Below are 11,832 nucleotides of genomic sequence, written 5' to 3' on the forward strand. Positions count from 1 at the left end.
GTTGGGTTGAGTTTTCAGTCACAGCAGGTTGACGAGTGTGAGCAGAGCTGTTTCCTGAACAAAGTGAAGCTGACCTGAGTTCAGTAGAGTGAGCTCAGTCCACACAGCATCAGCCTTCAGTCCTGTAGTGTTGGCTCCACCTAGTGCTCACTACACAAACCAGCAGATACACAATGGATGAGAGTTGGTGATGAAGCTGGGATTGAACATGAGTTCTGATGGGAAAATGACAGATGATGTGAATCTTCATGAAGCTTTATGGAAGTTGGATGTGAGTGTCGAAGTGACGTCGACCTCCAGCAGCAGAAACATCACAGTTTACTGAGTTTAACTGAATCCACCAACACTGAACTGGTCATTTTAATATCCAGCAGTTTATACTGAAGTTACTTTGAAATGTGTTCAGCTCCACAGACACAGATGATGCCTGTTTTAACTTTAACAGCAGCAAACTGTCGACAGCTGTCCTGCAACTCTGCAGCATTTATTAATTTATAAAAAAATAAATAAAAGTGTTATCGTGTGTTTTCTCAATAAGATGAAGGTTTAGTGATGTGTGAAGTTACTGCCACAACCAACTGGTGACTTCTCAATGGAAACAACTGTTGCATGACTTTTCAGAAAAATGAATCATCATAGTGATGTATAAAACACTTTTACCTTCAATAAAAAGTGCTGTTAAACTATTTAATCAGTTGTTGTCTGGTGTAGATGAGAGCTGGGAGTCAAACACCAACAGACACAATGTTCATCATTGATAGATATTTATTGAATAGAATCAGGAGTTATCATCAGCATTACACAGAGGAGAGGACGTCTCTCCATCAGCTCTACAGAAACTTAACACACCAACGTCACTAACACAGGACTCATGTGATTTCATTCAACATGTGGTAAAGACTTTCTCTCAGCTTCAGACTTCTTCTTCCTCCTCCTCCACACATCCTACTGTCGTCCACACAGTAAATAGTTTCAACACTAGAACAAACACACAGGAAAGAGACTTTGTCCTCCTCCAGGCTAAACTCCTTTATACCGAGTTTCTATTTAGTTTCACAACAACTTAAACATTGTAATATCATGTTGATTAAATAATGAATAATAATGTGATCATAATCATGACATTAATCTCTCATGATTTTTCTGTAACGTTACAAAGTCATTGATGATTGAACAAAAACAACAAGACAGCAGAACATTCAGAAACAGCAGCAGTTTCTCAGTCATATATCAGACATTAGAGAGGTGATCACATTTATACTTGTTACTGTTGTTATTACAGGAACATCACAGCTGCTGAGTCGTCATCACATCACCTTGTGGTCTATTTGCTCACAGTGAAGTCCTTCACTTACGTCCCCATTTGAATGCTGCTGTTAGTTTCCCATACACATAACGCACTCCTGCCATGATGATTCCTCCATCCATGCGACGTTTCATCTCCTCCAGTTTCTTGATCTTCTCTGTGTCTCCTTTCTCCTTCATCTTCTCAATCAGGAAGTCCATGTCGACATGAGTGGACACTGATGTAACATTCAGAGCGATCTCATCCAGTCTGACAACATGTTGGTAGGCCTCTTCAAGACACTTAGTCTTCTCTGCCATCAGCTCTTTCATGTCCTTCCTTAGATTTTCCAGGTGAGCAGGATTAAACCTCTTAACTTCTACAGTGAACTTGTCACTCTTCTTAAAGTCATGTTTCTTCTGAGCTTCTTCAATCTGTCTGATCTCTGTCTGTTTCAGTTCAATCAGTTGGATTCTCTCCTGCAGGTTCTGGATACAGGCCGTCAGACTGATACGGGATTTCAACACTTCAACTGTAATCTTTAGCTTTTGAGGTGTGGATGTTGTCAGGAACTTAGTGAACTCATCCATTCCATCTTGTGTAATTTCCCATGCATGTTTTTGAAATCTCTCCTCCCTCTTTGTCATCTCTGTTCTCTGTTTCGTCTGTCGGTTGTCAAACAGGAAGTGAACAGGTTCATTCTTCTCATCTCTGGCACATTTAATTTCTGCATCATCAAGAGCTTTAAGAGCGTTTTTACGTGCAAATCCATCTGAGTGTGTGATCAGAGCGACGATGTTCTTCTCCATGTCGTTTCCAAACAGAGACATCACTGAATCAAAGACGTACATCAGTCGGTCACTCAGTCGATTGTCTGCTGCATTCGTCACCAGACCCACTGCACTGAGTTCATGAACTCCTTCTTCTGAGCGGAACAAGTCCAATAATCTCTGACTGATGATGACATCATGTTCAATTCCTCTGGTGTTTCCAAACCCAGGAGTATCAATGATGGTCAGAGAGAAGGGCAGAGTTTGATCTCCAAAACCAAAGATCTCGTACACGACCACATCTGATGTCTGAGTCTCACACTGACTTCTCTTCTCGTCCTCTACGATCTCAAACCAGATTTTGTCTTCAAACTCCACTCCCATGGTGTAGTTGACCAGAGTGTTGACCAGAGTAGATTTTCCTGTTCCTGTTTCACCAACCAATAAGATGGTTTTGTTTATCTTATTATGATTTCTTTCACCAACAGTCTTTCTGGTCAGAGTTCCTATCTCCTCTTCCTTTGGTCTCAGCTGGTGCTGAGTAGGAGATCCTGAATGGATCAAAGTACTCTGGGAGATGATCTCGTTATTTATCCTGTGGAAAAACAAAGTGTGTGAGTCACATGTAATGTAAGACAAAGGACAACACCAAACACCTTCAAAACATTCTGGCATAACAGAAAAGCAGCTGGAGGACTGAGAGGTTCATGAGATCCTTTGTCCTCATTTAATCTTGTTTTGAGAATTGTTGGAAAACCGAAATAAAATTTGAAAACAACATTTGATTAATAACCGAGCCCTAATTTGCAGTTACTTAACTTTGGCTTTAAAGAAATGTCTGTTTGGGTGAACTGAGGAGATTGCTATATGACTAAAGTTTATTATTTTATTGTTGGCTGTTGATACATCTACATCTATTATAGACCTCAATTATAGAGCTCCTGAGTAGTCAGAAGTAATAAAAGAGACACAAGAGGCCACATGGGGCAAAGGTCTCTAGGTCGACATCTGAGGACGTCAGTAGAGTGTCAGTTGAGGTTTACCTATGTCTTGGTTTCTGTTTGTCCTCTTTTATTATGAAATCCCCCATGTCTGGTCTTCCTGTGGTCGCCCTCCTGTGATTACCTCATGTGCCTCACCTGTGTCTTGTCATGTACTTGTATTGTAACCTCAGTATTTTGTTAATTCATCTGAGTTCACCACCATGTTCGTGTTCAGTATTGCCCTTTTGTTCCTGCCTGTGAGTTATTTTGTGCCCCCATGGGTTAATAATTAATTTAATAAATGTGATGTTTCGGGCACCTGCCATTATTGTTTGATGGATACATTTTCAAGGAGCAGCTTCTGGTGTGTGGACTCTATTCTTCATCTCATATTTACCCTTTGGTCCAGCGCCCAGTATTATATTTTTTGGTATGTGTGTGCTATTTGTACCTGTTTTTGGAAGAATTCCATCTGTTACCATTATGTGATTTGAGTGAAAGTACTGTTTATATTTACACACTAATATACTACTAAAGTAACTCAAACCATGTGAGTGGACTAGTGTGAGTGGTTGATCACCTGACAGTCACCAGAGGATTTTGTCGACGCAGCTTCAGTCCTAACAGCCTCCTGTTGTTACTCAGGTCCAGGTCTCTCAGACTAGAGGACTGGGAGCTGAGGACTGAGGACAGAGCTTCACAGCTTCTCTCAGTGAGGTTACAGCCTGTCAACCTTGTTCATACAGGAAGACACAACAACACATGTTACATTCCAAAATCTAATTAGATCATTCATACAAGAGTTAAAGGTCGAGTCTGGAGGTTAGTTCGTTGTAACAAAACATTCAAACTAGGCCCCTCTCGGCCTCAACTGTGCAGCCTCCTGCCCCTGACAGCAGCAGCAGTTGTCGGGACTGAAAAAAGAAAAAAAAAAACGCCGGGTATCGGTCTGCGGCTGCGGCGCTTCACTTGGGCTGTATTTCTTTGCAGTCCTGACAACTGTTGCTGCTGAGGAAGACAGGCGTGCTAGAACTCGTTAGCATCCGAGACAGCTAGTGGGGCTAGCAGCCCTCCTACTCTGTGAGTTTTGCTTTCTCTGCAGAGAGCTTCACCTGAGCTCTGTCATTGGCTGGAGAGAAAACACAATTCTCCACCAAGAAGCATCCCCATGCACATCAAAACAAAGCAAAAGACCAATATAAAGGCAGGGGGAGGGGACTCTGCAGATACAGTCACCACCACACAGGACTAGAAGCCCATGGGTGATGATTAAGACAGATTTCATTTGGATAAGTCTAAAGTTTATTTTTGGGCAAAAAACTCCAGACTAGGGATGTCAAAATTATTTGTTTTCACAATTAATCGTGGTATTAAACGCCACTATTAATTAATTGTAAAGATTCCTAAATACCATCACTTTCTGAAAAAGATGATGTTGGAACCGTATCGGTAGATGTGCGCCAAAATGAAGGTACATAACATTGAATTGGTAGGAATTTAAATGTTAGCTTGTCATTTGTAATTAAAAAAATAACAAAAACAAAACACAAAACGTAAACACTTGGTATAAATAACAATTTATGACCTGAATATTTCAAACACTTCTTCTGGATGATTAATAATTGGTTATATATTATATGACATAACAAATACTTGAAATAGATTTTGTGTAAACAATGAGTATGTAATTATATTTTAACTGTATTTGATTTTACACATTCATAGTGTTGTGAAATTAATAAATGCATAATAATCGTGATAATCGTAACACCGTGATGATTTCTCTGACAATAATTGTACCAAGACAATGTATAATCGTGACATCCCTACTCCAGAATCTACCTTTAAAGGGATATTTCAACATTTTGGAAAACTTGCCAATTGTCATAATCCCTATAGTCATAGCAGTAGGTTTGTTACCTTGTAATTGTCGGTGCAAGCTATTTTTAGAACAGCGGAGCAGAGCCGTGAGCTGCTCAAGGTCAAGGTCAAGGTTTCTTTATTAATACCAGCTGGTAAATTTGTTGTGCAGACAGGCACTCAGCAATCCCAGTACAAAAAACAGCCGCACACAGACATCATGACACACAAATCACAAAAATAAAAGACAACATAATCAAAATACATGGTCAAAGTCATAGGAGTAGAAATAGAAAAGTGCTTCTACATAGAAAAGTGCTTCTGCGTGCTCAGAGCTACGCTACGGAGGCTCATGGGATTTCTTGGTTTCCCTCATCAAACTCATCAAATACACAATCCAACAACTCCAAAACGCTCTGGTGGACAAGTTGTGACCTGCACATTCACCACACTATGTAATAATGTAACGTTATGAGAAAGAGTTGTTTTCGAGGTAAATTCATGCAAAACCACTGATGCGTGTTGCCTTCAGGGGCAGTTTTTCATAAAACAGTCTCTGTATTTACCTCTAAAACAACTCCACCTGATAACGTTCTGTTATTATCTCATAGCGTGGTGAATGTGCAGGTCACAACTTGTCCACCAGAGCGTTTTGGAGTTGTTGGATTGTGTATTTGATGAGTTTGATGAGGGAAATCAAGAAATCCCTTGAGCCTCCAAAGTGTAGCTCTGAGCAGCTCATGGCTCTGCTCTGTTGTTCTAAAAACAGCTTGCACCGACAATTATAGGTAATTAACCTACTGCTATGACTATAGTGATTATGGCAATATGCCAAAAATGTTGAACTATCCCTTAATGTGTACCGTACTAATAACAACCAGAGAAAACATATCAATATTCACGCACAGACTTTACAATTAACAGGATCCTCACCTGAGAGTCTCCAGTCTACAGTGTGGACTCTCCAGTCCACCAGACAGCTGCTTCAATCCTGAGTCCTGCAGGTTGTTGTTACTCAGGTCCAGGTCTCTGAGACTAGAGGACTGGGAGCTGAGGACTGAGGACAGAGCTCCACAGCTTCTCTCTGAGAGGTTACAGCCTGTCAACCTTGTTCAAACAGGAAGACACAACAACAACACTACTTTCCAAAATCCAATTTGATATTCACGGTTCAATATTAATTACGTTATAATCAACTGGATCCTCACCACAGAGTCTCCAGTCTACAGTGTGGACTCTTCAGTCCACCAGACAGCTGCTTCAATCCTGAGTCCTGCAGGTTGTTGTTACTCAGGTCCAGGTCTCTGAGACTAGAGGACTGGGAGCTGAGGACTGAGGTCAGAGCTCCACAGCTTCTCTCTGAGAGGTTACAGCTGTTCAATCTGAAGGAGAGTTAGTGAAAAGAAAATGTGAGGTTTTCAGTTTTTTCCCTGGTAAACTAATCACAACAGCCTTAGTTCACTTACAGAGCTTTCTTGGAGGCTTCAACCACTAGCCGCAGCATCAGAAGAACCTCCTCTGAAGCAGAGTATTTCTTCAGGTCAAACTCGTCCAGATCTCCTGATGACAGTAAGGTGAAGACCAGAGCAGACCTCTGAGCAGGAGACAGTTCATCTGTGGAGAGACGTCCTGATCTCAGGGACTGTTGGATCTGCTCCACTGCAGAACCATCCTTCAACTCAGTCAGACAGTGGAACAGGTTGATGCTTCTCTCTGGAGATGAAATTTCCCTTGTCTTCATTTTCACATACTTTGCTATTGGTTGACTGGATCGTGTGGCACTTCCTGTCTGCGATATCAGGTCGTGTAAAAGAGTCTGACTGGCCTGTAGTGAAAGACCCAGGAGGAAGCGAAGGAACAGGTCCTGGTGTCCACTCTGTAAGGCCTCGTTAATAGCGGTCCTGTAGATTTCCTTTAGACGTGGTTGACTGATCAATGAACTTTGGACAGAATGTTTTTCCATGGTCGACCAGACCACAAACAGAGCAGCGAGAAACTCCACCACAGTCTGATGGACAAATCCGAAGACCTTGTTCTTGCCCTTCTTCATCTGATGCTCCTCTTTAAAAATCTGTGAGAACAACCCTGAATACACAAACTTTCCATTTAAGTAATTGTTGCCATCTTCCAGGTCCTCTTCACAGAAGACCATACTGCCTTTTATCATTTGGTTAAAAGCCAGTTCTGAGAGTTTCTTGATGTACTGAATGGTGTCCTTTGAGCCATACTTTGGTTTTATGTGTCTGATCTGAACGTCCAAGAAGTGGATGTACATGTCAGTCAGGGTCTTGGGCAGCTCTCCTCCCTCTCTGGTTTTCAACAGCTCCCCCAGAACTGTAGCAGTGATCCAGCAGAAGACTGGGATGTGGCACATGATGTGGAGGCCTTGTGAGGTCTTGATGTGGGAGATGATCTCTCTGGCCTGCTCCTCATCTCTGAACCTCTTCCTGAAGTACTCCTCCTTCTGTGGGTCAGTGAACCCTCTGACCTCTGTTACTACGTCAACACACTCAGGAGGGATCTGATTGGCTGCTGCAGGTCGAGTGGTTATCCAGAGGCGAGCAGAGGGAAGCAGTTTCCCCCTGATGAGGTTGGTCAGCAGCACGTTGACTGAGGTGGACTCTGTCCCATTAAGAGGCAGCTTTTCTTTGGCAGTGAAGTCAAGTTGAAGGTGGCTCTCATCCAGTCCGTCCAAGACAAACAGGAGTTTATATTCACTCTTGTCAAAGTTTGAGTTTCCTGATCTCTGTAATGCTGTGAAGACGTCATTAAGAAACCATTTCATGTCTACAGTTTCAGGAACACATGTGTGAATAAGTTCAGCCAAACTATACTGTACTTCCTCCAGTGAATTCAGCTTGCTGAAGGTGAGTGGTAAAACAAGATGTACATGTTGATTGGTTCTTTTTTCTGCCCAATCCAACACAAATTTATGCATCAGAAAAGATTTACCAGTCCCTACTTCCCCCATTGTCAGCACTGTTCTTATATTCTTTTTTATTCCTGAAGGGTGTGTGAAGATGTTGCTGATCTCAATTCCTGCAGACTTTTCAGATGCCATTTCAATTTGCCTGATCACACCAGTGATATGTGTTTCTTCTCCAGCTGTGATGTACAGCTGTGTAAATATCATTCAATGGTTTCTCATCCTTCTTCGTGGTCCACGTTTCTTGTATGTACATAAACCTGTCCTTAAGGTTCGACTGGAGCCGTTCTTGGTACAATGTGATGGTTTGTTGTGGCACTGGAACATACATCGAGAGTTCAACTTTTCTACTTTTCTACCAAAGAGATCCAAACATAATAGTCTGTTAAAATGTGTTGACAAAGGGAAGGATCCAAGTTCTTGTTGTTCAAACTTCACATCTGAGGTCTCTAAGCCTGACAAAGTGTGATAGGCCTACTGAAAACTGGTTAGCGCCAGCAAATCTACTTAAAAGACAGTTCCAGGCAAATTCAAATTCCTAACATTTTAGGTCTGAAAGAAGGAATCTGAAGATTTTCAATTTAATTGCTCCTGTTTTGCGGTAGCTGTGTCTGTCCCCTCATCGCCACGGCAGCGATGAATGGGAGCGGATTGAAGTTCTGCTGCTTAGGCTGTTTACATCCCTCAAAGCCGCATTTTTTCCCCCAAAGACAGCGTCAGATGGCTACTCAAACATGCACCGAGAAGTTTGTTCACTTCAAGCAAGTCAAGAGTTGATATTTCTGTGTTTATGACACGAACGGTAGCTTCTGACTGCACGTAAACACACCGAGTGCGTTAACTTGGGTCTCGTGCAAGATTCCGCGATACTTTGAATTAGATCTAGTTTAACAAACATGTCGGCTTGCATGAAGTAAATAAACTTCTGGGTGCATGTTTGAGCCGCCATCTGACGCTGTCTGTGGAAAAAAAAATGCGGCTTTGTGGGATGTAAACAGCCTAAGCAGCAGAACTTACATCCACTCCCATTCACAGCTGACGTGGCGATGTGGGGACAGACGCAACTACCGCAAAACAGGAGCAATTAAACTGAACAGATTCCTTCTTTTAGACCTAAAATGTTAGGAAAATACAGCCCTGAGTTGAATTTGTCCTTTGTTGAATTGTCCTTTAAGAACCAGGATCATCTGCATTTGGTGGAGAGATTCTCAAATGATGGCTTTTTTGTTTGACTTCAACAAGACATACAACTAATAATAAATATGGATGAACATAGCTGCATCTTACCTTGTGTTCCTGTGCTGGTGCTGGACAACCTCTCCACCAGATCATTCCTGTTGATCTTCTGTAATGTGCTCTTCACCACCTCCACAGACTGTTGACGGTTGTACTTCTCCACTATCCTGTCCACTGTCTCCAACCTGTTTGCTTTGTCCAGGTGACTCTTCGGGATTGAGATGCCGTCCACGGTGTCTGGACACTGCAGGAACCACTTGAACTCTTCAAACTCTTTGTCTGTCAAATCTTCCAGAATCTTGAAAATCACCTCTTTAGCAGCCATTGTCATGTCCTATTGAAACAGACAACCATCTCTGATTAGTTGCTTTAGACTCTCTGTTGTCTCTCTCTGAGAAAGTGAAGTGAACTTGTGCAGACAGGTGTGACCCGAGGATCCAGCAGGTGTGACCATGTGTCATCGCAGCAGCAGTGCCCCCTGCTGGATGACTGGAGTCATGATTTGTTAATACATAGGAGAAACTCTGCATTTTCATCGGACTTCCTTTCTTTCTCTGACTGCTTCCACCAAATAACTCGCATGTCACAGTCCAACACCTGAGATCCAACAGTCAGATCCTCCTTCAGCTCCTCCTTAAACTTAGATAATGAAAATAAGAAATAAACATCTACCTCTGTGATTATGCTTCTTTTACTAAATAGTACAAATTTTCCTGACAGAGGAATATTTTAGAGAACTAATCTTTCATCTGTGGTGGAAATTTTATGACAGTATTGTATATGCCTGTTGGGTAACATCTGAGAAACATGTGTTGTATCTTGATTGCTTTATTGCCTGTATCTTATCTTCTGACTGTAAGGTGATTGCCAGAGGCTTAGACGTCAGTATAGGAAGGGGCTGCAACCACTGGTCAGGGGGCACAACCCTGAGCTAGACTGTCACGTGGTTCTGTGTTGTTCTCTCTCTATAGAGAATTAAATCGCATGATGTTTCATTGGTCTTGTTTTTTGACTTTCCACAAGCAGACGTAAAACACATCCATCCAGTGCTCCACATTCACTAAGGAAGATGTCTATGACCTTTTCATTTTCCACTGTCAGTGTCAACATTAAAATTATAATCAATCAATAATCAAATCGATGTTGTAAACAAGAAGTCTTAGCAGAATAAACAACACAATAAATTCTTACAGTGAACAGCAATATCTTATACTTTTACCTGGTAAGAGCTCAACTCTAGGCTACAATAACATCTCTTGTTTTTTGTACCTCAATGATGAGCACATTGTTGTCATGGTGATATTTATAGTTTACGCAAGGAGGAAGAAGCAGAGGTGATTCCAGAACACTCTCAGAGAACTCTGAGCAAGGAGTGGACAGAAACTCCTATCTTAGTGAGGAGGTGTGGTTGACCCCCGTTGCTAGGTATGAGTCACCATTTCAAACGCTGTGATTGGTTGATCCTAAAAGTTAGATAAAAAGCACCCGCCCCATGTGTTGAGGCTATAGTCCTCACTGCAGGTGGCCCCGGTTCGAATCCCTTGTGGAGCAGTCCTATCCTGCATGTCTTTCTGCCTCCCATTTCCTGTCTCTCTCTCAACTGTTCTATCAATTAAAGGCCAAAATGCCCAAAAAATATACTTTAAAAAAAAGCTAGATAAAAAATATACTTTTGGTGATAATGGACAAAGGATGGACCCTCAAATCGATAAATTTAACCATAAAATCCAATCTTATGAAGACTGTGAAATTGTAAAAATTATTTCACACAAAAGAAAATATCTGTTAAATGAATAGTAAGCTATACTTTAAAATTATCCTACAAAATGTGTGAAAACTTGCACAGTATTCACATAGTGAAACTTAGATTTATTTGCTTATATTAATTACCATGCTGGTAATTTTTGCACTTTCAACTTTCCAACTCAATTTGGTATTAACAAGGGTAAAATGGCTCAGCTTTAATCAGTGTCTGTGATTGCTGACCGGCCTATAAGAAGCAGTGTTGGTTGGCTTTGAAATCTACCACATACCAGTGAACAGCAATGGAGAAGAAAAGAAAAAGGAAATCCAACTGGACAGAGGAACAGGAACAATCTGTAGCGTTTCATTAATTCACTGTCATCCAGTGTTTGGAGAATATCTCTCCTGCCTCTTCTGTCCACCATTTTGTCCTCTGCTTAGGGAACTCCTAAGCCACCTAAAAGTCCTCTTCCCTACTCTTAACAGATCCCACCTTAGGAGCTCTCTTAAGAGCTAGGATTCTTTAGGAAAAGCTTTTATCTTTACTAGGATCTACTCTTAACTTTTAGGGGAAATTCTAAGAAAACATCATGATTCTAAGAATTTTCTTAGAATTTGGCCACTAGGAGCAACTCTTTGCACTAAGAATCTTTAGGAATACGGAAAGCAGAAGTAAGCGGAATATTTGTGTTAATATAAGGCTTAAATAGTTCTATCTTCCGACAGCAATCACTTACATAGAGTGTTTGGTCTGAAACACGGGTCTGTCAGTCACTCTGCTCTGCTCTGAGCCGAGGAGAAAACTTTCCTTGTATCCTACAACCTTTATCCAATGAGGAGAGAGAACGGCATAAAGGGACGGTCCTCTCTGTGTGTGCAGCCAAGGGATGCGCGTGAATGTGGTGACGTAGGGACGAGGGCGGGGACTGCTAACTCCATCGGCTGACAAGAAGTTAGCCAAAACGACCGGATCGCTTACTTCTGCTTTAAAACTGAAAACTGGTGACAATGAAAAAAAAGTTGAAGTTA

At 41.6% G+C, this 11,832-nt stretch overlaps 1 protein-coding gene and 1 pseudogene across 2 annotated transcripts; both read right to left on the bottom strand.

Annotated features, from left to right (window-relative positions):
- Positions 1–1,347: 1,347 nt before the first annotated feature.
- Positions 1,348–2,620, bottom strand: LOC146976920 (uncharacterized). Its single transcript, XM_085794308.1, has one exon. The coding sequence runs from the start codon at positions 2,437–2,439 to the stop codon at positions 1,348–1,350; it is 1,092 nt and encodes a 363-aa protein (XP_085650434.1). The 5' UTR covers positions 2,440–2,620.
- A 922-nt stretch (positions 2,621–3,542) lies between these two features.
- LOC146976921 (protein NLRC3-like) lies at positions 3,543–9,385 on the bottom strand (annotated as a pseudogene). The gene is made up of 5 exons (XR_015037306.1): positions 9,112–9,385; positions 6,365–8,142; positions 6,107–6,280; positions 5,832–6,005; positions 3,543–3,771 (listed from the first exon to the last, which is right to left on the bottom strand). The product of XR_015037306.1 is annotated as a protein NLRC3-like (transcript).
- Positions 9,386–11,832: the final 2,447 nt, after the last annotated feature.

Source organism: Trachurus japonicus, chromosome 12, assembly GCF_045865225.1.
Source record: "Trachurus japonicus isolate A0001 chromosome 12, Traja_1.0".
NCBI lineage: Eukaryota > Metazoa > Chordata > Actinopteri > Carangiformes > Carangidae > Trachurus > Trachurus japonicus.

Coding starts and splice junctions, on each gene's coding strand:
- LOC146976920 (XM_085794308.1), bottom strand. CDS start 2,439: ATGGGAGTGGAGTTTGAAGACAAAATCTGGTTTGAGATCGTAGAGGAC.